The 27,808-nt window shown below is 44.0% G+C and overlaps 1 protein-coding gene across 1 annotated transcript in view; it reads right to left on the bottom strand.

Annotated features, from left to right (window-relative positions):
* The window catches only part of F5 (coagulation factor V), a 140,200-nt gene that overhangs the window by 41,820 nt on the left and 70,572 nt on the right, over positions 1 to 27,808 (bottom strand). The window contains exons 15-18 of the mRNA XM_077480938.1: positions 27,157 to 27,331; positions 25,405 to 25,641; positions 8,389 to 8,605; positions 2,370 to 2,549 (exon numbers count right to left, since the gene is read on the bottom strand). Of these exons, the coding sequence (XP_077337064.1) occupies positions 2,370 to 2,549; positions 8,389 to 8,605; positions 25,405 to 25,641; positions 27,157 to 27,331 (809 nt within the window). The remainder of the gene's footprint in view (positions 1 to 2,369; positions 2,550 to 8,388; positions 8,606 to 25,404; positions 25,642 to 27,156; positions 27,332 to 27,808) is intronic.

The raw sequence follows: 27,808 nt of genomic DNA, 5'->3' as shown, positions 1-27,808 counted from the left end.
AGTCTACCTGCCAGTACAGCTTTCAGTCTTTCTCCCTGCTGTTCCAGGATGCACAGCCTACTCTTCAGCATCCATCAACGGAAGACCAGTCAGGCACTCGTGCTTACTTTGTGCACTGGTGCCCCCTGTTATCTTACCAGGGCTGCTGAGCCAGAGGTGTAAGGGAAGCCTACCTCTGCACATCAGGCTCCACCACCAGGTACATTACAGCTGGACTTCATCCCTACCATAAACTGATCCCACAGTAACTTATCTAAAGCACTTATGTCAGCACAGCCCTGTACATCCTTCTCTAACTGCTTCCAAAGATTTTGAAGGGCTACTACAAAAGAGGAGAGGTTTTTGTCCCCCTGCTGTCTGCAGATGAAAAAAATGGTGTCTCAGTTCCGGGACTGTCACATTTTGTACAAACAGGCCTTCCAGGTGTGCCAAAATTAGTTCTAGGCTGGCCAGGAATCTTTTGGTAACACCATCACCACTCGGCAAGCATCATCCTCATCAGATGGATAGGAACCTGACACAGGCGAGTGGCACTTTCAGTCACTCCTCCCACTCTGATAGAGAGATGTTTGACCCATTAAACTTAGGCACTAAGGCCAAGGCCACTCCTAATGGTGCCATAGTGGTCCCCACTCCTCTTTCCCCACCAGCTGGGAAGAGGGGCATATCCTGCTGACTGCCACCAAGTGTGGGAAGGATGCAACGTGATGCTCCTGTGGCAGAGAATGCACTCAGAGGCCGAGGTGGATGAGAACAGTATATTAAGAAAGTCCCAACAATGTACAATCAGTTCAGCGGGTAGGCAAAGCAGCAAAGGATTCCAATCTTGAAATGACGCTGACAGCTTAAGCAGTGAGGAGCAGGAATGCAGCCTGGCCAGTCCACATCCAAATAGGAGGCTTCCTAAGTGGAGATAGCGTAGTCCCTGCATTTTCCCTGCTCCTCAGGAACCTTTCCCTGTCTCTATGCGCTGTCCCTGTCAGACCCTAAAACTTGTCCCTTCCCTGGTCACTCGCACAAAGCACGCCAAAACTATGAGCCAGAGTTTGAAATAGACACTGCCTTTACCCAATATGGTCGCCAAGGCCATGTGGGACGCCAGCATCCAATCAGACAGCTCTTCTCTTGGTGACCGCAGGAAATCTTACTGGTTGAACTAGATGGACTTGTGTGTTTTTCAACCTGACTAACTATGTAATTATGTAAATCATAGAGAAACCAAGTTCCTCACAACTTTCTTCCTCCTTCTGCATACTGTATAATTCTTTGTACTGCTTCTCTCTTTCATACAAATTCACTTACACTGCTTGCATTAAAAAAAAAAAAAATTTAATGATGTATTAAGGATGACAGAGCTTCATTAATTTATGTATTTTATATCTATCTAGAATTCTGCTTTTAAAGATAAGTTTGGGTTAAGTATGGATAGGTTTATTTTTATTTTTTTAACCACTTAAGGACTGGAAGGATTTGCCCCTTAATGACCTGGCCATTTTTTTGTAATATGGCACAGCGTCACTTTAACTGACAATTGCACAGTCATGCGAAGTTGTACCCACGTGCACCATGTCACCCGCCCTTGCAGCTATCGCCCTTAAAGGTGCCGCCATACACCTGCAGTGATTTGCAGGATCATGCCGACCATATAATGACAGTGGCTGGTCGGCAAGTGGTCAATCACGCTTACCTAGGTGGATGCAGCATCGATCCTCCATAATCTCTAGGGGTGAGAACTGAGTGATCAAACATTGCTGATTGCTCAGTTCTCCCCACCACTCTGGGAAGGGAGCTGGTGACTGTCATTCACTGGTGTCTGCTCTGCCCCCCCATGCTCACTGGAGGGCTAGGCTGTGCAGGGGGCGGGAGCAGCTTGCTCGGGCTCTTAGTGACTCGCTAAGGGGCTGAGTCAGGTGCCGGTCAAAGCTCCTGGGTGCATACTGACCATATCCAAACAAGCTTTTACATCTATCTAGAATTCAGCTTTTAAAGATAAGTATGGGTTTGTTTTTGTTTTTTTAATCATGCTTACCTAGGTGGATGGAGCATCGATTCCCCATCATCTCCTAAGGGTAAGAAATGAGTGATCAAACACCCCTGATCGCTCAGTCCTCCCCACCACTTTGAGAAGAGAGCTGGTGACTGCCCTCCCCATGCTCACTGGAGGGCTAGGCTGTGGAGCGGGCAGGAACAGCTCCCTAGGACTCTTAGCGACTCGCTAAGAGGCTGAGCCAGGTGAAGGTCAAGGCTCCTGGGTGGATCCCAGCCATATTCAAACAAGTTTTGGCTGTGCTTCTCCTTTAAGTAAGTGATTCAAAACATGCACGCCAACAAAAAAATAATTAGAGAAAATATAAAGAGATTTAATATACCTGGTATTAGAGGATATACTGCAAGTCGATGTTCATTATTTATACTTTCAGTGACAGTCTGACCATGAAAATTAATCACATGCACATCTTTTGGATTTCCCATGTTTAACAAATGCCATCGCACTAATTCATCTTGATACATTTGAAGACCTTGCAGATTGTAAATAATTCCATTTATTGCTGAAATCAAAAGATAAGTGCATAAGAAAAACATTTAATAATAATGTCAAAACAGGTATTTTTTTTAATAATTATTTTTAGCTGTTAATTGGTGATGTTCAACTTGTAACTTATTTGGGTGTTTCTATCATCCAGGCTATACAACAGCTTTATCCCCATCCCCCCCCCCCCCACCCCAAAAAAATAAAAAATGTATTAGCCTGCAATTCTTTGTTTTTGTGGTTTAAGCGTGATAATCTGCTCTTACTGTGATGACATCCTAGAACAGTGATGGCAAACCTTGGCACCCCAGATGTTTTGGAACTACATTTCCCATGATGCTCAACTACACTGCAGAGTGCATTAACATCATGGGAAATGTAGTTCCAAAACATCTGGGGTGCCAAGGTTCGCCATCACTGTCCTAGAAGATCTTGCACATGCACAGTACAATAGACATGGGCTGCTGGTACACTTTCACAAGGTCGGGCATGCAGGCAGGAGGATGTGCTTAGATGACAATGCCCCTCCTCCCCTACTCCAAATGAAAGAAAAATAATGCCCATGAAAACTCCTGGGAGGAATTACATCATTTTTGCCTAGACCAGAAACCAAGAAGCACCTGAATACTCACATTTTATTTATTTATTTATTAAAGCCGGGTACACACAACAGTTTTTTTTTCCCCGCTGGGTTGCACGAAAAAAATCTGTCAGCTCCGGTCAGAGACACTATACTAACCATGCGAGGTTAGTGAAGCAATCTCCCTCACTGAGATGGCCACCCCGCCAGAACACTCTGATCAGCACTCTCTGCCACTGGCTGAGAGCTCTGATGGAGAGTCGGTCAGCTGCTGGTTTTCCAGGACAGACCAGCATAAACATGGGCAGAACTCTTTTTGAACTAGCAAATGTCTACTGACATTCTGGCCATGTTTACGGGGCTTAACCACTTGCCGACCGCCGCACGCCGATGTACGTCGGCAGAATGGCACGGGCAGGCATAAGCACATACATGTACGTGATTTGCCTCCCGCGGGTCGGGGGCCCGATCGGGCCCCCGCCCGGTGCCTGCGGCGGTCGGTTTTCGTTCGGGAGCGATCCCGGACGAGGGGACGGCCATTCATTCATGGCCACCCCCTCGCGATCGCTCCCGACGAATGGAAATCCCCGGTGACATCACTTCCTCTCCTGTAATGTAAACACAGGAGAGGAAGTGATGTATTCTCTCCTCCGTGTCGGTATTTTTCGTTCCGACACGGAGGAGAGCGGATCAGTGAGTTGCACCAACACATCCCACACACAGTAGAACATGCCAGGCACACTCACACCCCCCCTTTACCCCCCGATCACCCCCCCAATTACCCCTGCCCCCCAGTCACAGTGACACCAATGTCATTTTTTTTTTTTTTTTTTTTGCATTGGTGTCATGTGTGACTGTAATAACTGTTAGGGCAGTTAGGGTTAGCCCCCTTTAGTTCTAATGTACCCCCCTAACCCCCCCAATAAAGGTTTAACCCCGTGATCACCCCCCGTCGCCAGTGTCACTAAGGCTGGGTTCACATTGCAGCGGTTTATGAGAACGAATGTGATTCGCACCGCACTGCAGTGCAAATCACATCCGATCTCTGTGCGATTCGAGTTCAGCCATTCGCCGCACCCGCCGCACCCGCCACACCCGCCGCACCCGCCGCAAATTCGCACGGGACCCTTTTTTTGGCCCGCAGCAGAATCGGATCGCATGGGTGTTCACACCATGCGATCCGAGTTTGCAGATCGCACTGCGATATGCGAACTGATCTGGGGGTGTCAGTAACATTTCACTGACACTCCCAGCAGTTCGCATAGGGCAGTGTGAACTGCCGCCGGGAGGCATGCGATGCGGGAACCCGCCGCGGATTCGCGGCGTTTCCGCATCGCTCCAGTGTGAACCCAGCCTAATAAGCGATCATTTTTCTGATCGCCGTATTAGTGTCACAGGTGACGCTAGTTAGGCAGGTAGGTATTTAGGTTCGCCGCAGCTTTTTATAGCGCTAGGGACCCCCATATACTACCGCATAAAGCCCCCTGATTGCCCCCTAGTTAACCCTTTCACCAGTGATCACCATATAACTGTTACAGGTGACGCTGGTTGGTTAGTTATTTTTTTATAGTTTCAGGGCACCCGCCATTTATTACCTAATAAAGGTTTAACCCCCTGATCACCCGGCAGGTGTCATTTGTGACTAATAACTGTTAGGGCAGTTAGGGTTAGCCCCCTTTAGTTCTAAGGTACCCCCCTAACCCCCCCAATAAAGGTTTAACCCCGTGATCACCCCCCGTCGCCAGTGTCACTAAGGCTGGGTTCACATTGCAGCGGTTTATGAGAACGGATGTGATTCGCACCGCACTGCAGTGCAAATCACATCCGATCTCTGTGCGATTCGAGTTCAGCTATACAGATAGTATGGCTGAATTCGTGTCGCACCCGCCGCACCCGCCGCAAACTCGCACGGGACCCTTTTTTTGGTCCGCAGCAGAATCGGATCGCATGGGTGTTCACACCATGCGATCCAAGTTTGCAGATCGCACTGCGATATGCGAACTGATCTGGGGGTGTCATTAACATTTCACTGACACTCCCAGCAGTTCGCATAGGGCAGTGTGAACTGCCGCCGGGAGGCATGCGATGCGGGAACCCGCCGCGCATTCGTGGCGTTCCCGCATCGCTCCAGTGTGAACCCAGCCTAATAAGCGATCGTTTTTCTGATCGCTGTATTAGTGTCACAGGTGACGCTAGTTAGGCAGGTAGGTATTTAGGTTCGCCGCAGCTTTTTATAGCGCCAGGGACCCCCATATACTACCGCATAAAGCCCCCTGATTGCCCCCTAGTTAACCCTTTCACCAGTGATCACCATATAACTGTTACAGGTGACGCTGGTTGGTTAGTTATTTTTTTATAGTTTCAGGGCACCCGCCATTTATTACCTAGTCTCACTAGTGTACCCCTAAATTTAGGGGTGTCTACTTTCTAAAATGGGGTCATTTGGGGGGGGGGGTTTGTGCCATCTTGGCATTTTATGGCCTTCAAAACTGTAACGCCCTTAGAAAGCCTGAAGGCGGTGCTTGGTTTTTGGGGCCCCGTACGCGGCTAGGCTCCCAAAAAGTCCCACATATGTGGTATCCCCGTACTCAGGAGAAGCAGCAGAATTTATTTTGGGGTGTCATTTCACATATGCCCATGGCATGCGTGAGCAATATATCATTTAGTGACAACTTTGTGAAAAAAAAAAAAAGTTTGTAATTTTCCCGCAACTTGTGGCAAAATATAAAATATTCCATGGACTCAACATGCCTCTCAGCAAATAGCTTGGGGTGTCTACTTTCTAAAATGGGGTCATTTGTGGGGGTTTTGTGCCATCTTGGCATTTTATGGCCTTCAAAACTGTAATAGGTAGTGAGAAGTGAACTCAAAAAATTACGCCCTTAGAAAGCCTGAAGGCGGTGCTTGGTTTTCGGGGCCCCGTACGCGGCTAGGCTCCCAAAAAGTCCCACATATGTGGTATCCCCGTACTCAGGAGAAGCAGCAGAATTTATTTTGGGGTGTCATTTCACATATGCCCATGGCATGCATGAGCAATATATCATTTAGTGACAACTTTGTGAAAAAAAAAAAAAAAAAAAAAAAAGTTTGTAATTTTCCCGCAACTTGTGGCAAAATATAAAATATTCCATGGACTCAACATGCCTCTCAGCAAATAGCTTGGGGTGTCTACTTTCTAAAATGGGGTCATTTGTGGGGGTTTTGTGCCATCTTGGCATTTTATGGCCTTCAAAACTGTAATAGGTAGTGAGGCGTGAAATCAAAAATTTACGCCCTTAGAAAGCCTGAAGGCGGTGCTTGGTTTTCGGGGCCCTGTACGCGGCTAGGCTCCCAAAAAGTCCCACATATGTGGTATCCCCGTACTCAGGAGAAGCAGCAGAATTTATTTTGGGGTGTCATTTCACATACGCCCATAGCATGTGTGAGCAATATATCATTTAGTGACAACTTTGTGTAAAAAAAAAAAAAAAATTTTTTTTTTGTCATTATTCAATCGCTTGAGGCAAAAAAATAAAATATTCAATGGGCTCAACATGCCTCTTATCAATTTCCTTAGGGGGTCTACTTTCCAAAATGGGGTCATTTGGGGGGGTTTTGTACTGCCCTGTCATTTTAGCACCTCAAGAAATGAGATAGGCAGTCGTAAACTAAAAGCTGCGTAAATTCCAGAAAACGTACCTTAGTTTGTAGATGTGACAACTTTTGCGCAAACCAATAAATATACAATTATTGACTTTTTTTTTACCAAAGACATGTGGCTGAATACATTTTGGCCTAAATGTATGACTAAAATTGAGTTTATTGGATTTTTCTAATAACAAAAAGTAGAAAATATCATTTTTTTTCAAAATTTGCGGTCTTTTTACGTTTATATCGCAAAAAATAAAAATCGCAGAGGCAATCAAATACCATCAAAAGAAAGCTCTATTTGTGGGAAGAAAAGGACGCAAATTTTGTTTGGGTACAACATTGCATGACCGCGCAATTACCAGTTAAAGCAGCGCAGTGCCAAAGTGTAAAAAGACCTCTGGTCATTTACCAGCAAAATGGTCCGGTCTGAAAGTGGTTAAAGGGGTTGTAAAAGTAATTTTTTTTTTTTAAAAACAAACATGTCATACTTACCTCCGCTTTGCAGTTGGTTTTGCACAGTGGCCTTGGTCCTCCTCTTCCGGGGTCCCTCCGCGGCACTCCTGGCTCCTCCACTTCCGATTCATTCCGTCGGAGAAGCGCTCTCTTATAGGATACCCATGCGGGCATGCTCCTGTGTCCCGCTGCTGCGTCTGTTGACACAGACAGTAGGACTTGGCTCCGCCCCCGAAGCCCGCGTCATTAGATTTGATTGATAGCAGCAATGGCTGTGCTGCTATCAATCTATCCAATCAGGACATGAGACACCAGCCAGAGCTGGTGTGCTCATTCCCGCCGCAGGAATTATGGGGCTCAGGTAAGTATAAGGGGGTGCTGAGGGGCTGCTGCACTAAAGAAGGTTTTTCACCTTAATGCTTAGAATGTATTAGGTTAAAAAAGCCATGGGTTTACAACCCTTTTAAGGCTAGTAGCATAAGGATTAAAAATAGTTGATGTCAATTAAGCGCATAAAGCTCCATCTATCAATCTAGTAGCCTTAAAGCAAACTATGCAAATGCAATGGCTACTTCTTTCCCAGATCCCACATCCCAACTAAAAAAATTAAAAGTTCAAGTTATTTAAAATTATATAACATTAGGAACTGATATTTTTAACAAAGAAAGACAATGTGTATATTTATCACAAAACAAAGATTTAAATGTGCACTATTCAACTCAAATCCTATAAAGTGCATCCAATAAATAAAGTCCACTCCGTGCTAGGTATTATTAATGATTTATATACATCAACATATAATGTGCCTCTAAATTCATAAATATATGTTCATATAAATACAAATGATAAGGTGCATCTAAACAGTGATTTAAGTGTTATAGTGATTCTTCATGGTCACTATAGTTTTCTCTACAGAGATGGGGATGGCATTTGGGCAGGATTTAATAAAGTAGTCAGTATAGTCAAGGCTTTAGTAACAATGTGAAACTCCATCATAGGGGCACACATATTTCCGGCTGATAGCCTTTTACTTCTCAATGTTTAAAATCAATGATAGGTTTGTTTAAGTTTGAGTTTCTGAGGCTGAATTTTTTTTTTAATTTAAACTTTGTATTTAATTCTGATTCAGTTAATGGCATTTAGAAAATACTGCACCAATTAAACTAGACTGTGGTTGTGTTTTAATACAACATACCATGAAATGTGTGACATTTATTTGCATATGCTGGCTTCTCTGTGATGTCTGTACATGTATTCTTTGCTTTATCAAAGTACCAACTTTTTTCTTCTTCAAAAGTCATAAACAATAATATGAATTCACGGGCGTCCAGTGGTCTGTTGTTTTCTTTATCAAGAGTTCCACTTCTACAAATAAGCAATGGGCCTATTAAGCCTGAATGAATGTCCTTTTCCTGTTGAGAAATAAGGGTATAAGCACAACATGAAAAGCATTTTGATAGTTAAACCTATTTTTTTCTTTCAGAGTGATAAACTAGGTTTTTGCAATAAAACATTGGATTTTAACCTACGGTATATTGCCCACTATGTGCCCTTCCAGGGGCGTACCTAGAGCATTTGGCACCCAGGGCCCATCCTATATCTGGCACCCCCCCCCCCAACTGTAAAAACATCCACAAAAAAACACCCTCCTCTGCCAAGATCAGTGTTTTTTAATTCTGCTTTTTTTTTTTAAATGGCGCTGTTGGCTACCGAGTAAACCGGAAGTGACACTGTGCTGTCGCTTCCCGTTTTCTACATCGGAGACCTGATCAAAGGAAAATTCGGCTTTGTTCGGGTTTCTGGCCAGCTGGCTGGTGGCTCAGGTCTGCGGGTGGGATGGGAGACCTAAGCGGAGCTGTGGGGGGATGGGGATGTCCCCTCTCGCTCCTTGTAATAACAGCCGATGCTGTTCATCCATGGTAGCCAGTGACAATAGACGGGAAAGGACAGAGGTGTCAGTCACTCAGGTATGAGCAGATGCCACATTTTTGGACAGATTGTGCCAAGGTCAGGAAAGTGGAGAGCTGGACTGGAGCTGCTATGAGGGAGACATCCGAGTGAGAAGGGGAGACAGCTGACAATACAAAGCTTGGCCCATACTTTGCATTATCTACTGTCCTCAGGACAGATCTGATCCAGAGATCCCACTGTATGGTGATCTCTGGATCGGATCTGTCCCTGAGGACAGCATTGGCATTGATGATTTGATTCAGATTTGGGAACTGACCTGCTGACAAGGCGTGTTGCTTGCTGGACCGTGGACGGGATCTGATGGCCGCAGGGAAGATGGCAAGATGCTGCAGTGACCTGCTGCTTGCTGGATGGATCTGATGGCTGCAAGATGTGGGTGTAAGTCCCCCCTTTATCAGATCAGCTCATCTACTCTATACCTGGTTTGTGAACACAGCAACACCCCCCCCCTACCAGGTAAGCTCATAGCTCAGCTACTATAGGTGGGTGGTAGTCACACAGCAATATACAGCACACACATGCATTTTGCAACCTGTATACAGCACACACCTGCATTCTGCAACCTGTACATAGCACACGCCTGCATTCTGCAACCTATACATAGCACACGCCTGCATTCTGCAACCTGTATACAGCACACGCCTGCATTCTGCAACCGGTATACAGCACACGCCTGCATTCTGCAACCTGTATACAGCCCACGCCTGCATTCTGCAACCTGTACATAGCACACACCTGCATTCTGCAACCTGTACATAGCACACACCTGCATTCTGAAACCTGTACATAGCACACACCTGCATTCTGCAACCTGTACATAGCACACACCTGCATTCTGCAACCTGTACATAGCACACACCTGCATTCTGCAACCTGTACATAGCACACCCCTGGATTCTGCAACCTGTACATAGCACACGCCTGCATTCTTCAACCTGTACATAGCACACGCCTGCATTCTGCAACCTGTACATAGCACATGCCTGCATTCTGCAACCTGTACATAGCACACACCTGTATTCTGCTACCTGTATATAGCACAAATCTGGAGTCTACAACCTGTACATAGCACACGCCTGTATTCTGCAACCCCCCCATCAGGTCAGCTACACTGTACCTACTACACAGCAACACCCCCCCCCCCCTTCCCCTTCTATGACAGACCAGCACAGTAAGGATGGCAGGACAGACACACTCCTCCAACGTCTTCTCACAGCTCACACACCCCCTATTAGCAGCTTACCTCGGCTCTCAGCTTCAGCTAGGGAGGTTTAGACTCTGGAAGATGATGTGGACACAGTGTGTAACAGCAACCACCCCCGCGCTGAATGATGACACACTCAGCTCGGCTGCTCAGCAGTGGTGGGTGGAGCTAGCAGGTGAAAACAGAAACTAGACCATACTATTTCGGCCACAGTGCTGGGGGTGTTCAAGCTCACAAAAAACTCACAAAAAACAGAGCAGCCAGAGCCAGGGATTCCCTTCAGGATACTGTCAGACAGTGTCTGAGTGCAGAGTGAACCCCATAGCAATGCCACCCAGCCACTTACACCCCCCTCAATGTGTGGCACCTGGGGCGGAACGCCCCCCCGCCCCCTGCTTGGTACGCCCCTGTGCCCTTCTCTAATGTTTTGCATGGGATAATTCTAGCATTGGAGGCTGGAGGATCGGGGGGGGTTTATTAACCCTTTCATGACTAAGTCTATTTTTGGAATTTGGTGTTTACAAGTTAAAATCCATATTTTTTGCTAGAAAATTACTTGGAACCCCCAAACATTATATATATTTTTTTAGCAGAGACTCTAGAGAATAAAACGGCATTGTTGCAATATTTTATGTCACACGGTATTTGCGCAGTGGTGTTTTAAACTCAACTTTTTGGGAAAAGGGACACTTTCATGAATAAAAAAAAAACAAAACAGTAAAATTAGCCCAATTTTTTTGCGTAATGTGAAAGATAATGTTACGCCGAGTAAATAGATACCAAACATGTCACACTTTATAATTGCGCGCACTTGTAGATTGACGATAAAGTACGGTACCCAAAAATCTCAATAGGCGACGCTTTAAATTTTTTTTTACGGTTACCAGGTTAGCGTTACAGAGGAGGTCTAGTGCTAGAATTATTGCATACCTCACATGTGTGATTTGAACACTGTTTACATACGCGGGCGCGACTTCCGTATGCGTTTTCCTTGCTTCGCGAGCTCGCGGGGACGGCGGGCGCTGTAAATTTTTTTTATTTTTTTTATTTATTTTAAAATGACTAAATTGTTTTTTTTTTTTTTTAATTGATCACTTTTATTGCTGTCACAAGGAATGTAAACATCCCTTGTGACAGTAATAGGTGGTGACAGGTCCTCTTTATGGAGGGATCGGGGGTCTAAAAGACCCCCCACCCCTCCTTTACACTTCAATGTATTCAGATCGCCGAAAACGGCAATTCTGAATACCGGATATTTTTTTTAAACTGGCGCCATTGGCAGCCGAGTAAACGGGAAGTGACGTCATGACGTCGCTTCCGTGTTTACGATGAGGAGACTGGAACGAAGCCGATTACGGCTTCGTTCCAGTTCCTCCGCAGCAGCCGGAGGCGTCGGATCACTGATCGGTGCTCCCGATCGAGCGGGAGCACCGGTAACAGCGGTGAGAGGCGGCGGGAGGGGGGACGTCCCCTCCCGCTCCTCCGGCATAACAGCCGAGCGGCTTTTAGCCGCATCGGTTGTTATGCCTGGATAGCCAATCGCCCACTGCAAAAAACGGTACTGGGATGATGCCTGCAGGTGCGGGCATCATCCCGGTATAACCCCCGGAAGCCGAGTACGCATATCTGCGTACGCTCGGCGGGTAAGGGTTAATGATACAATTATATCCATGAACAGCGCTTATTAAATAACATTCTGGTAAGGTGCATTTTGTGACCATGTGTTGATCGGTTGGTTGGAGACACTGTTTCACATTTGGTTATGGCACGTGAGCATGCATTATAATATGAGTGAGATGACACTTTATGCACAATTTATAATTTAACCATTTCCTACACGGGCGGATTTAACCATTTCCTACACGGGCGGATTGTCTGTCCAACTTAGTCCGCTGAACAGTGTTTCAGCGGACAATCTGCTCGTGTGTGGGCTTCAGCTGACTTTTTCAGCGGACAGTCTGACGAACAAAGTCTTACGGAATTTCCGTAAGACAGTCCGTTCAAACTTGGTTTTGTCCGTCCAAACTTGGTTTCAGCGGACAGTCGCTCGTGTGTAGGCAAGTTGGACGGACTAAGTATGGCGCATGCTCAAAAAGGGTTTACACGGCCGAAGGTTGCATTGCAGTGTATAGGACGTAGTTTTTCTAGTCCCGTCGTACGTGCTGTACACGTCATCACGCACGCTTTCAGCGGACTGTCTGCTCATCGTGTGTGGTCAAGTCCGTTCATGCAAATTTTGAACGGACTGTCTGTCGGATTGTCTGCCGAACTTAGTTGGGCAGACAATCCGCCCGTGTGTACGCGGCCTTAGTCTATTTCTGCCATTTGTTGCTTACAAGTTAAAATCTGCATTTTGTGCTGGAAAATTTCTTAGAATCCCCAAACATTATATATATTTTTTTAACAGACACTAGAGAATAAAATGGTGATCGTTGCAATATTTTATGTCACACAGTATTTGCGCAGCGGTCTTTCACACGCAATTTTTTGGGGAAAAAAAACGTTCATGAATAAAAAATAAAAAAAGAAACAGTAAAATTAGCCCAATTTTTTGGTATAATGTGAATAGGGATGGTCCCAATGTTCAAGACGAATGTAAGTTCGACTTGAACATCGTGTGTTCGCTCGTTCGACTAATACCGAACATTATAGGGCATTCGCAGGAAGGAAATTTGAGCGCCACGGAATGCGCCATAATGCATTGCGAGATCGCAGTGCATTGATGTCTAATGATTGGCCAAAACATGCACCTGGCCTGCATGCTTTGGCCAATCACAGCATGCCTTTAGCCAATTATGGCTCAGGGGTAGGGCTGCAACTAACGGTTATTTTCATAATCGATTAGTTGGCCGATTATTGTTTTGATTCATCGATTAATCGGTTAATAACCTTTAAAAAAAAAGGTAATTTTGCTGCATTTTTACATATTTTTTGGCCCAATTTGTTGGTCAGATTAAAAAAACACAAATTGCCGCAAAAACGCATTATTGCATGCTTTTCTGCAGCTTCTCCATTGAAGTATAATGAACCAAAAAAACAAAATAGCACCGTTTTGCGTTAAAAAAAAGTCCTCGTCTTTTCCAAATACGCAGCAGCTAAAAAAATCATGGATGTGAACGTGTGCCATAGGAAAGCATGTAAATGAACTGTAGTGCATTTCTGCAAAAAAGCACCAAAAAAACTAAGAGGTGTAACCCAGGCCTGAGATGTTTAGTAATATAATGGGGTTAAAAAAACAAAAATTAGTGCAAAAGAGCAAATAATCGCTACTGTAAGGGGTTCATTTTTTTACTATGGGACAGTCAAAGTTATATTTACAGCACCGATTTGCTCTTTTTGTACTATAAAGGGCTAATTTTAGTTTTTTTTCTAATCCCATTATGTTAGTGGCCAATTAATCGATTATGAAAATAGTAATCAATTAATTTCATAATCGATTAGTTGTCGATTTATCGATTCGTTGTTTCGGCCCTACTCAGGGGGCTAAGTCCACGCCCCACAATATATAAGGCTGCTTACACTATGGGTGTTTGTAGTGTGATGGAGTGGATAGAGCTAGAGCTAACTTGAAACTTGAGCTAGATTAGCCAGTTAGTGGCTTGCAGGCAGTGTATATGTGTATATATATATATATATATATATATATATATATATATATATATATATATAAATATATATATTTTGCATTCAGTGTAGACTATATACACCAGGAGTCTCAAACTGGTGGCCCTCCAGCTGTTGCAAAACTACAAGTCCCATCATGCCTCTGCCTGTGGGAGTCAGGCTTGTAACTGCCAGGCTTGCAATGCCTCATGGGACTTGTAGTTTTGCAACAGCTGGAGGGCCGCCAGTTTGAGACCTCTGATATACACAGTCAGTGCATTAATAAAAAATGTAAAAAAAAATTATATAGACACACACACATACATACTGCATTCAGTGTAGACTGTATATACAGTGAATTCAGCACTGTATATAATAGTATATAATACAGTGCAGGCAGTGTACACAGTATATAATACAGTGTGCACAGTTTCTAATACACTTCAGGCGGTGTACACATTATATATTATAGTGTAGTGTGGTGTGAAAAAAAAAAATCCCCATCATGTTTCGGAAGGCCACCATGGAGAGGCAGATGCTTACAGGCCACTAAAAGAGGACAAGCAGCCTCTGTGTCCACAGTAAAAAGTGGTGGTGGCGGACAGGGTGCATCCTCTGCAGGCGGGTCATGCTTGTCCTTTTATTTCTGCTGCTGACTGTGTTATTGAGCCACAAATTGCAGAAGAGTTGGTGAAGTGGATAACAAAGCCATCCTCATTTTCCTCATCCTCTGTCACGTTACATCAGAGGGGGGCGGGATCACCCGTACATCACTGGGGAAGCCCGGGTTTCCCCTGCGTCAGAAGGGGGGTGGGGTCAGGTGACGGGTGGCTCTGTCCTCCTCAGCTAAGACCTGTCAGGCTGCCGGGATTCCCGCGGTGTCTCCGGTGGAGACAGAATGCACTGCGCTGGACATCATCGGGAGAGATCACCCATCGTTGGACCCCAGAGAAGAGATCACCCATCACTGGAGCACAGAGAGATGATCAGCCATCGCAGGATACCAAGAGTGGATTACCACAGCTGGAATTTTTTTTATATTTTTTATTTTTAATAAAGGACTTATCCCAACGGTGTCTGTGTCTTTTTTAACAATTTTTTACACTTTCTTTGTGAAATGGTAGGGGTACAATGTACCACCGGCCGGGGTTGTGGGGATGAGGCCCTTGTCCCCATTACCATGGGGACATGGTGCTTTGAGGGGTCACAGACACCCAAAGCGTCCTCTCAATGTTGAGGGCATGTGGCCTGGTACTGTTCAGGGGGGACGCTCTCTCGTCCCCCCTCTTTTCCTGCGGCCTGCCAGGTTGCCTGCTCGATAAAGGGTCTGGTGTGGATTTTTAGGGGGAACTCCGCGCCATTTTTTTTAAAATTTGGTGTGGAGTTCTCCTTAAAATCCATACCAGACCAGAAGGGTCTGGTATGGATATTTGGGGGGAACCCCACGTCATTTAAAAAAAAAAATTGACGTGAGGTTGCCGTTAATATCCATACCAGACCTGAAGGGCCTGGTAATAGAATTTGGGAGGAACCCCTGGCATTTTTTTTATATCAATGACTTTCAATGACTGTTCTCTGTATTACGGGGAGTCGACAATTCATTATAGCCGCGAGTGCTTTTAAATTACTTTTTTTCCAGCAGACATTTTGTGCAGGGACAGTTCTAAGCATGGGAAACAAGCGCTACTTTACAGGCATACTATACACACCCCCTAGGTATGAAAAGGAAAGGAATATTACACTTTTATCTTTAAGCATTATTAAAATCACTGCTCCTGAAAAAATGGCTGTTTTAAAAAAAAAAAATTTTGCATTGATACATGTCCCCTGGGGCAGGAGCCGGGTCCCCAAACCCTTTTTAGGACAATAACTTGCATATCAACCTTTAAAATTAGCACTTTTGATTTCGAACGTTCGAGTCCCATAGACTTTAATAGGGTTCTAAAGTTCACGAATTTTAGGTCTGTTCGCAGATTCTGGTGTGAAACGAACCGAGGGGGTGTTCGGCTCATCCCTACCCAGAGGACTCAGAATCTCATGCCTCTACAAACATACACTCTATAGGCTCCCTGATTCTGCAAAATCTGCGAAAGGATCCTAGGATTCGTGGCATCAAGGAGAGGGATCATTATTGGCTGGCAACCCTTCTTGATCCACGTTACAAGGGTAAAGTTGCAGAACTTATCCTGCCTTCGCAGAGGCAGCAGAGGATGAAACATCTTCAGGAGGCCTTGAAGAAATGTTTGTGTAATGATTTTCTAGACCCTGGGAGGTTACCATTACCTGGTGCTGGACAATGTGTTTCTGAGGCTTCCTTTGATCAGAGGAAGAGCGGTGGAGAAGGTGGCCAGCTGACAATATTTCAGTCCTCAGTGCCAAGGGCTGATAGGTGCAACCATCGCCAGCGTCTGCATTACATGGTGCAGGAATATCTAGGGGCAAGAGGAGACTTGGAGACCTTTCCAACAGAGCATCCATTGAGTTACTGGGTCTTGAGGATGGACCACTAGCCAGAACTTGCTCAATATGCAATTGAGCTACTGGCCTTTCCTGCATCCAGCATGCTTTCTGAATGGACATTCAGTGCTGCTGGAGGGTTTGTAATGGATCAAAGAGTGCGCCTGTCCAAAGTCTCTGTTGATAGGCTCACATTTATAAAAGTGAATCAGTCCTGGATTAGCAGCTGTCAAGCCCCTGATGCTGATGTACTTGATTGCATTTTCTAGGGATCTGGGATCCCTTGAAGACTGCCTATGCTGCCTATCCTAATCCTTCTGAGTCTTGATGATGCTAGTTTTGGTTTGGGGCACCACCAACACCCAAGGCCCAATTTTTCTGCCCCTGTTCAACAGGGGCATGTAATTTAAAATTTTTAAGTAATTTTTAACAGCAGGGCTCGTTCCTGCACCCAACAAGTAGTGGAATTTTGTGCGTCGGAATTGTCTACAAATGTTCCGAAATTCCGACCGTGGAGAGCTGGATCTCAAATTTTCTGACAACAAAATCCGTTGTTGGAAATTCCGAGCGTGTGTAGATAATTCTGGCGCACAAAATTCTACGCATGCTTGGAATCGAGTAGAAGAGCTGGCTGGCTATTGAACTTCATTTTTCTTGGCTCGTCGTATGTGGTGTACGTCCCCCCGTTCTTGACAACATTTGTGCGACTATGTCTATGCAAGACAAGTTTGAGCCAACATCCATCGGAAAAAAATTCAGGATTTTGTTTTCGGAATGTCCGAGTGTGTGTACGCAGCATAACGGTGAGGGGTTACAGTGTTCTGGCACCATCAACACCCAAGGCCCAGTTTTTCTGCCCCTGTTTGACTGGGGCATGTAATTACAAGTTTTGAAACAATATTTAACATCAGGGCCCGTTCATGCACCCAACAAGAGTACAGTGTTCCCTTTGGGTCTGCCATAAATGTTAAGGGGAACTCCACACCAAAATTTAAAAAAACGGAACCCCCCCCAAAATCCATACCAGACCCGTATCCGAGCAAAAAGCAGCCAGGCAGGCCGGGATAGGGGGGACCTGCGAGTGCCCCCCCTGAACCATACCAGGCCACTTGCCCTGAACATGGGGAGGGTGCTTTGGGTTCCCCTAAAGCACCTTGTCCCCATGTTGATGGGGACAAGCGCCTTGTCCCCACAACCTTGGCTTGGTTTTGGGGGTCTGCGGGTGGGAGGATTATCCGAATCTGGAAGCCCCCTTTAACAAGGGGGCCCCCCAATCCTGCCCCCCCCATGTGTATGGGTATGGGGTACATTGTACATCCCCATTCACCATAAAAAGTGTAAAAAATTAAAAACCACAATACACAGTCAATACACAAAGAAAAAAAAGTGTCCCGCGATGTCTATCCATCTTCAATCACACTGCCCAATGGACCCAAAAAATAGAAGAAAAAAACTTTTACCTTGATGGGAGGTGTCCCGCCGACTGCTTTCTCTTGGCTGTGACAACTGTTATATAGGCAAGGGTGGGGCTACACGGTGAGGTAACAGAGTAACCCTGCCCCTTCTGATGTCATGTACCATCAGAGGGGGTGGGGTCATCCAGTTACATCAGCGGGTGGCCCCTCCCTTGCCTATATAATAGCTGTCACATCGAAAAGACAACAGTCGGCGGGACGCCTCCCATGAAGGCCGAGTATTTCATAAATTTTTTCTATTTTTCCGGTCCATCGGGTGGCATCATTGAAGGTGGATGGACATCGCAGGACACTTTTTTAAAACATTTTTTAAAGCGGAGGGTCACACAAAAGTTGAACCTCCGCTTTTCGGAACCCTCCAACCCCCCCGTGTCACATTTGCCACCTTTCAGGGGGGAAGGGGGTGCAGATACCTGCATACCTTGCACCCACTTCAGGGCATAGACTCGCACATGAGTCTATGCCTCTTCCTGTCCCGCCACACTGTCTGCTGGGACACACAGGGGTCCCAGAGACAGCGGGGACCATTTGGGTTGCGATGCGCGACTTCCCTTACCGAAGATGGTATTGCAGTATTTGTAGTTGCTGACTTTTAAAAAAAAAAATCAGCGGGACTCCCGCTTTAATAATGGGATTGTCAAAAACTGTGTATTGTGGTTTTTACATTTTGACACTTTTGGTGAATGGGTACCTACCCATTCACATAGGGAGGCAGGATCTGGGGGCCCCTTGTTAAAGGTGGCTTCCAAGTTCCGATAAGCCATGTAAAATGATGGCGTGGAGTTCCCCTTAATATCCATACCAGACCTGAAGGGCCTGGTATGGACTGGGGGGGGGGCCCACTCCGATTTGTTCATTGATTTTTATCTATATTGCCGGGACTCGGCAATGCATTACAGCCGCGATCAACTTTTTTCCTTTAGAAATGTAATTTTGCTGTGGCACAGTAAAACACATCAGACAGATGCACAACTTTACAGCCAGACTAAGGAGACCCCCAGGCATGATATTTAAAGGACTATTTCATTTTTATTATTTCATTTTAAGCATTATTAAAATCACTGCTCCTGATAAAACGGCTGTTTGATACATGTCCCCTGGGGCAGTACTCGGGTCCCCATACACTTTTTATGGAAATAACTTGCATATAAGCCTTTAAAATTAGCATTTCAATTTTTCATGTTCGTGTCCCATAGACTTTAACGGTTGCTCGCATACATTTATACATACAGAGGAGTGTTCGGCCCATCCCTAAATGTGAAAGATGATGTTACGCAGAGTAAAGAGATACCCAACATGTCATGCTTTGAAATTGCGCACACTCGTGGAATGGCGACAAACTACGGTACCTAAAAATCTCCATAGGCGATGCTTTAAAAACATTTAAATGGCTACCAAGTTACAGAGGAGGTCTTTTGCTAGAATTATTGCTCTCCCTCTAACGATTGTGGCAATACCCCACAATACTCCCTTCTAGATTGTAAGCCCTCCCTTCTAGATTGTAAGCTCTAACGAGCAGGGCCCTCTGATCCCTCCTGTATTGATTTGTATTGTAAGTGTACTGTCTGCCCTCATATTGTAAAGCGCTGCACAAACTGTTGGTGCTATATAAATCCTGAATAATAATAATAATAATAATAATAATAATAATGTGTGATTTAAACACCGTTTACATATGTGGGACTTGAGCATGCATTTTCTTTGCTCCGCAAGCTCGCAGGGACAGGGGGCACATAAAAAAAAATGCTTTTTTATTTATTTTTTATTTTAATTTTTTACATTTAAAAAAAATTCTGATAATTTTTATTGCAATTAATGTAAACATCCCTTGTGACAGTAATAGGTGGTGACAGGTACGCTTTATGGAGTCTAAAAGACCCCAAATCCCTCCTTTGCACTTCAAAGTATTCAGATCACCAAAAAATGGCGATTCTGAATACTGTAATTTTTTAGAAATTGGTGCTATTGGCAGCCATGATGTTGCTTCCATGTTTTTGCATAGGAGACTGGAACAAAGCCGTTTCCGGCTCTGTTTCAGTCTCAATCTAGCCGGCAGAAGTGTCAGATTGTGGATCGCGTCTCCCGTGGTATGGGAGGCTTGGGAAGAGCAGTGGAAGGCAACGGGGGGCAACGGGGGGGGGGGGGGGGAATGTCCCCTCTTGCTCATTTAGGCCTTTAGGATACGAGCCGAGTGGTTTTTAGACACATCAGTTGTTATTCCTAAAGAGCTGACCACCCGCTCTAAATAAGGGTACTGGGGTGATGCCTGCGGTTGCAGGCATCATCCCAGTATAGCCCCTTAAAGCTGAGGCTGTATATATGTGCATACGGTCAATGCTAAGGGGTTAAAGCGGTATATATTTTTTTCATCCTTTGGAGGTTTTATGCATCTTTCTGGATGTATGAGTAAGGAATTCTCAGCAGAGAGAATCGAAGGTGCATTATTGATCTTATATTTGCTTCCAACACCAATTTGGGAGGAGGAATCCTTCTGGAGGGAAGCTAAACACACAGTAAAAACAGCCACGTTGCATTATTATGGAAGATCCTGTTGGAAGATCCTGTTTGAGAATTATGAGGATCTTTTTAACCTTCTTGATTTAAGCACTACAAGGTAGTCACAACCAGAGAGGACACTTCTGAAGCTGTTTTGTCTATATTGAACTTGGAAAAACCTTTGGAAGGATACTTTATAAATTCGGACTGTAAAAACTTTCAGATTAGCCCACACACGATCGGGTTGTCCAATGACCAAGTCTGCCGGAAAGTCTGGTCGTGTGTACGCGGCATTAGAATTATGTTTATAATTTCTGAAAGTGAGTGTTGATTTTATATGCATGTTATCTCTCTACTGGGATTGTGGGTTTCTCTGTTGTTGCTACTATATTGGGATAGACATTGGAATAGCCCCTGGCATGCTAATTTGTGCAATAACTAATTATACAATAGTTCTTCCTGAAAGTAATGACAGTTCCACGACCCTAGAGCTAGCATTAGCTTTTTTTTAAGATAATGTTATTACTCTGAAGATTTAGATGAAACGCTGCAATTAGCTTTACTGTATTGACTTTTGCAGTAATGTCCATGTTTGCCAAATGTTTTTTGCCCTGTAACCAGTGTATGGCTCAAAGGTCTGATAAATAAAGAATGTGCAAAAAAAAAACAAGCTGGCATGTTAAATATCCCCAAAAAATTATGATTTTTTTAATAGTAAATGCAGCTGTATTTCATCTGCACCATGCCAAGTGTTGAAGAGTGTAGGAGGAACTAAGTGGGCCTTCTGCATTATTTCCTTATGTTTCTGGAGATAGAACTGTGCTGTCCTCCTAAAAGACTGTGGGTGGAGCTAGGTGTGGCTATTAATTTATAGGGGCCATTAATGTTGCTAACATCTAAGCCACCAGGATGGCAACATTGCAGTGATTTTGCCGCAAGGGTAGAGCATTGTCACCCTATTAAAGAAAGTGCATATTCTATTGTTTTAATACCAGAATCAACAGGTGTTTAAAAAACGCTTAAGGAAGTAACTACTGGTATGAGCAGCCAGCATTTGAGATTTTATAGCGGATGCAAACAACATTATTGGTACTTTTTAGGCACATATTACAGCATCTTTTTATACATACTCAGTGCCTTGAAAAAGTATTCATATCCCTTGAAATTTTCCACATTTTGTCATGTTATAACCAAAAACTTAAATGTATTTTATTGGGATTTTATTATGATAGACCAACACAAATTGGCACATAATTGGGAAGTGGAAGAAAAATGATAAATGGTTTTCAAAATAATTAACAAATAAATATCTGAAAAGTGTGGCGTGCATTTGTATTCAGCCCCCTTTTCTCTGATACCCCTAACTAAAATGTAGTGGAACCAATTGCCTTCAGAAGTCACCTAATTACTAAATAGAGTCCACCTGTGTGTAATTTAATCTCAGTATAAATACAGTGGTTCTGTGAAGCCCTTAGAGGTTTGTTAGAGAACCTTAGTGAACAAACAATATCATGAAGGCCAAGGAACACAACAGACAGGTCAGGGATAATGTTATGGAGAAGTTTAAAGCATTGTTAGGTTATAAAAATATCCTAAGCTTTGAACATCTCAAGGAGCACTGTTCAATCCATCATCCAAAAATGGAAAGAGTATGGCACAACTGCAAACCTACCAAGACATGGCCGTCCACCTAAACTGACAAGCCAGGCAAGAAGAGCATTAATCAGAGAAGCAGCCAATAGGTAACTCTGGAAGAGCTGCAGAGAATCACAGCTCAGGTGGTAGAATCTGTTCACAGGACAACTATTATGCCGACACGCGACCGGACTTTGACGGACTAGGTCCAACGCACTTCCCAAAAGACTTTCCGAATGAATGGATTTGGCCATACACAATAACACCAAAGTCTGACGGATTCGAACCTTATGATATACGACCTAACTAGAATAAGGAAGTTCATAGCCAGTAGCCAATAGCTGCCCTAGCGTCGGTTTTCGTCCGTCGGACTAGCATACACACGAATGGATTTCTCGAACTGATTCCAGTGGAAATATTTGAAACATGTTCTATTTCTAAAGTCTGTATGATTTTTAGACAGCAAAGGTCCGATGAAGCCCACATCGAATTGTCCGTGGATTTGTTCCGTCAGACCTTTGCTGTTGAAAAGTCCAGTCGTGCACTCTGCAAATCTGGTTTATGGAAGAGTGGCAAGAAGAAAGCCATTGTTGAAACAAAGGCATACGAAGTCCTGTTTGTAGTTTGCGAAAAAACTTGTGGGGGACACAGCAAACATGTGGAAGAAGGTGCACTGGTCAGATGAGACCAAAATTTTACTTTTTTGCCTAAAAGCAAAACGCTATGTGTGACGGAAAACTAACACTGCACATCACCCTGAACACACCATCCCCACCTTGAAACATGGTGGTGGCAGCATCATGTTGTGGGGATGCTTTTCTTTAGCAGGTACAGGAAAGCTGGTCAGAGTTGGTGGGAAGATGGATGGAGCCAAATACAGGGCAATCTTAGAAGAAAACCTGTTAGAGTCTGCAAAAGACTTGAGACTGGGGTGGAGGTTCACCTTCCAGCAGGACAACGACCCTAAACATACAGCCAAAGCTACAATGGAATGGTTTATATCAAATCATATTTATGTGTTTGAACCGCTAAGTCCAGACCTAAATTCAATTGAAAATCTGTGGTAAGACTTGAAAATTCCTGTTCACAGACGGTCTCCATCCAATCTGACAGAGCTTGAGCTATTTTGCAAAGAAGAATGGGTAAACATTTCACTCTCTATGTGTGCAAAGCTGGTGGAGACATCCCCAAAAAGACTTGCAGCTGTTGATGCAGCGAAAGGCGGTTCTACAAAGTATTGACTCGGGGGGGCTAAATACAAATGCATGCCACACGTTATACATAATTTTTTGTAAAACATTTTGAATGCCGTTTTCCTTCCACTTCAATTATGTGCTGCTTTGTGTTGGTCTATCACAAAAAATCCCAATTAAATACATTTACGTTTTTGGTTATAACATGACAAAATGTGAAAAATTTCAAGGGGTATGAATACTTTTTAAAGGCACTGTATGAATACAGCACTACTATCGTAAAACCAAAGAATGGCTGATTATTGAAAGTGGATGAATATCCCACATCTAACAATTTGTCTGCAAAAAAGTAATAATACATCATCCGAAGGACTGTTAAAAACATCAATATCCAAAAAGTGTGCATTGCCATAGTTTTAAAATAGGTGATGTATCTAGTCCTGAGTATCACAGGGCTGTGTATCATCTAAACAGACTTAAAGGTTTCACAACTAAGGTCTCAATGTGAATTACTATTGATATGCACTTGGTCCACCCCCATGAAAAGCGAGCCTCCCAATAAAGGACCACAGGATCCACAGACCACCCCCCCTCCCGTTCCAAGTCCTCCTCCAACTTCCTTCCTATGGCTCCACAAGCCCAAAGCATGTGACTATCAGCTAGTAGGTTCAAGTGGACTTTAAAGCGGGAGTCCGCCGGGACTCCGCGTTTTTTTTTTTTTTAAAAGCCAGCAGCTACAAATACTGCAGCTGCTGACTTTTAAAATAGTGACACTTACCTGTCCAGCGCGCCCGCGATGTCGGCACCCGAAGCCGATCTCTAGATCGGTACTCGGGTGCTGCCGCCGCCATCTTGGGTATGGGAATCAGGAAATGGAGCCTTTCGGCTTCATTTCCCGCTTTCCTACTGCGCATGCGCGAGTAGCGCTGCGCAATAAGGACGGTCCCCGCTGCCTCTGGGATCTGTGTGTTTCCCAGCAGGCAGCAGGGCACTTGCGGAAGGGGGCGGGCACTTGCGGAAAGGGGCGTAATCTACGTCCCTTTCCGCAGAGAGCTATCCCGGAAGTGGGTGCAGTTACCTGGATTATCCAGGTAACTGCACCCCCCTCCCCCCTGAAAGGTGCCAATTGTGGCGCCGGAGGGGGGGAGGATTCCGATGAGCGGAAGGTCCATTTTAGGGTGGACCTCCGCTTTAAAGTAATTGCAAAGGGAAAAAAAATTACATGAGCTATAGCTTTATATGAGAGTCATATATCACTTTTTAAATCGGAGAATTAGACACATAAAAATGGCACTGTTGTGCAGCTAAGTGTTGAGGATGAGGTTAAAAGGTAAGTCACTCTGTAAGAACCAAACTCTGTCTGGTATGAAGAGACGTCACCTAGAGGTGCCCAAAGAAATCTGTAGCAGGTTTCAGTATCCCCATTCTTCCTGAATTTGAGCCATTCCCTTCGGCCTAAGCTTTGGCATGTGTTGATCCTAGTGCTGAAGCTTGGTCACCCCTTATTGCCTCCCACACTTTTCTATTGAAAAGTAAGTTAGCCCGTTGCAGTGATATACCAATAGGAATGTATAGGGTGGGAGGGAGCAGGCAAGCTCTGTCACAGCCAAGTAGTATTGGAGTTTTGCCTGGTTACAGTATATCTTCCTGGCATTCAGTCAAAGCAGGAGCACTGAAACGTTGCTACAGGTATGTGCAGGCACTGCTAGGAGCGTTCTCTTTTATGTCAGCTTGTTTTGTATTTTGTCATTAAAAAGACAGAGCCAAACCTGCCTTAGCTTATTGGGTAGGTTTGTATAGTAGCATTACTTGTACTGACACACAGGGGTCCTTGAATGAGTGCCACCTGGAATGCTATGTGCAGGGAGTCTGCTGTTCTCACTGTTTTCAGGTGAGTTGCCTTCAAAAACTGATTTCCACCCAAAACTGAACAGAATATTAGATAAACACCTTTAGGGGCAGTTATTGATGTAAATCATCATGTTTTGTTAAAATAATATTAAAAGTACCGTAGCTGTAAATGCTACTAATACGCATTGTTCAAAGCAGGTACTGAAGTTATTTTTTTCATGCAAATATAATTTAGTCTGTTCTGTACGCAAAGTGATGCAGTGTGTGAAAATCTTTTTCCATGTTCTTTTCAGTTTTTAGAGATTCTAAAAAACAAGGTTTCTTACAGTGTTGACACCAGAATGATAGGCCCATGTTCTGCAGGCTGATGCCTCTGGCTCAGGTCCAGATTGTTTTGTGGCATACCACACATAAACATATACTTCTCCAGGCTTTACAACATCATCTCCCCGAAGCCACTCCTCTGTTTCATCGGTATAGCTATATCCTTCTGATGACTTTTCATAAGAAACTCCATGAGCATGAATAGAATAAGGGCGAGTTGCTAAGTTTTTAAAGGTCACCTACCAAAGAAAAAAAAACAAGGTCAGGATGTGGCAATAATTTCTTGAGAAATATACCGTGGCTAAATATAATTATATATAATATATTTTTTTTCTTTCAACACCTATTTTATTAAGTGTTGCTGATACACACATTTACTGACAAAAAAAGGAAAACTGAGCTACGAAGTAGGAAAAAACAAAAAAGGTGGAAACAAAGCAAAGTTAACTTATTTCAGGATAGCCATTTAATTTATTTAGCTATGAGCTGCAGTGTTCATACTGACATCTATTTTCAACATATCTTGGCACTTTTCCACCTGATATTGGTGATGAGGTCCTGTTATAGCAAGACTGGATTGATATTTTCTGTTATCCTGGGTCATCTGTCTTGTGCCACTCCCTCCACTCATAACACTACTTTCTTTGGCTGATTTAGTATCTGCAAAGGGCATATCAGGTGCTTAGGGTTGAAATGTTGACAGAGACAGTTTACCCCCTCAGAGAAACTAGCAGACATCTGGGCGGCACAGTGGTGTAGTGGGCAGCACTCTTGCCTAGCAGTAAAAAGGGTCACTGGTTCAAATTGCAACCACAACACTACCTGCCTGGAGTTTGCATGTTCTCCCTGTGCCTGCATTGGTTTCCTCTGAGTACTTCAGTTTCCTCCCACACTCTAAAGACATGCTAGTAGGTTAATTGGCTTCTGTCTAAATTGGTCCTAGTATGTGAATGTGAGTTAGGGACCTTAGATTGTAGGCTCCTTGAGGGTAAGGACCAATATGAATGTACAACGTATATGTAAAGTGCTGCGTAAATTGACGGCACTATATACAGTATTTATCGGCGTATAACAAGCACTTTTTTCGTCCTAAAATCAGGGGGAAATCGGGGGTGAGCGATCCCCCACTGTTTGTAATCCCTTCTGGTGTTCTCTGCAGCTTCCGGGTATTTTTGGCTATCTTCGGCCGTTCCCGGCTATCTTCGGCCGTTCTCGGCAATTTTTGCCTGTTCTCGGCTATTTTCAGCCGCACTCGGCCATTCTTGGCGGCTTTCGGAAAGCAATGCAAGGCTGCAAATGATTGTCAAGGCTGCAATGGAAGGGTGAAAATGACTGACAAGGCTGCAATGCAAGGCTGCAAATGATTGACAAGGCTGCAATGGAAGGGTGCAAATGACTGACAAGGCTGCAATGCAAGGCTGCAAATGACACTGACAAGGCTGCATTGATGGGCATTTAAATGTAAGTTTTTTCCTTTAACTTCCCTCCTAAAAGTTTTTTTCTTTTAAATTTCCTCCTAAACTTGGGGTGCGTGTTATATACCGGCGCGTGTTATACGCCGATAAATATGGTAAGTACCTTAAATAATAATAATCTGCCTGGCAATGAAGTGCTGACCCTCACACCAGAAATTTAGGTCAAATTAATCTTTACATTTTTCTCTAGTTACTAATTCTCAACATTTAATGGATGCTCCAAGTTGGGGAGTATTTTATCCCTTTTAAAAAAATGATCTTATATATAGAACTTTTCACCTGGATAACATCTTCAACTTCAGCTCTAATTACAGGTCCAAGTATACCAAGATGTTCTTCATATTCTCCATCTACAGCAGGTTTCGTGAACGTGCCATCAAGGTACTGCCGAAATATAACTTTCTTATAGATGGTCCCTCTAGATTCACTGACAGGTTTTTCGTTAACAGTGTACCTTTAAAGGAAACATAATGATTGAAATATGACCTTTGTACAATCATAAAGGACACCATGTGAAATAATGGCAACTTTGGCTGTAGTGATATCCAACATTTACTTTAGGTAGTCGGTCTTTGCAACTGACTTTTAAGTAGAGGTCATAAAAGGGAAAAAACAACAGAACTAGGACTGATAAGAGGCAATAGACATACAACAGTGACAAAAATATCAAATTAAGTGACATAGAGTGCTATAATATTAAAAACCTACAAAGGTTTGGTACTGTAAATTATTTCTCACTATGCTTAGCAAAAGGTTTTTTTATAGCACTGATCGCTGTATAATTGTTACTGGTTCCAAAAATGTGTCAAAATTGTCTGTTCTCAATATCAATATCACAGTCCTGATAAAAATCGCTGATTACCACCATTACTAGTAAAAATAATAATAATAATAATAATAAAAAATGCCATAAATGTATCCCCTATTTTGT

Source organism: Lithobates pipiens, unplaced genomic scaffold, assembly GCF_037356315.1.
Source record: "Lithobates pipiens isolate NorthernLeopardFrog02 unplaced genomic scaffold, aLitPip1_a1.2 Scaffold_16, whole genome shotgun sequence".
In the NCBI taxonomy this organism is placed as follows: Eukaryota; Metazoa; Chordata; class Amphibia; order Anura; family Ranidae; genus Lithobates; species Lithobates pipiens.
This window is presented reverse-complemented; position numbering and strand designations above follow the sequence as displayed.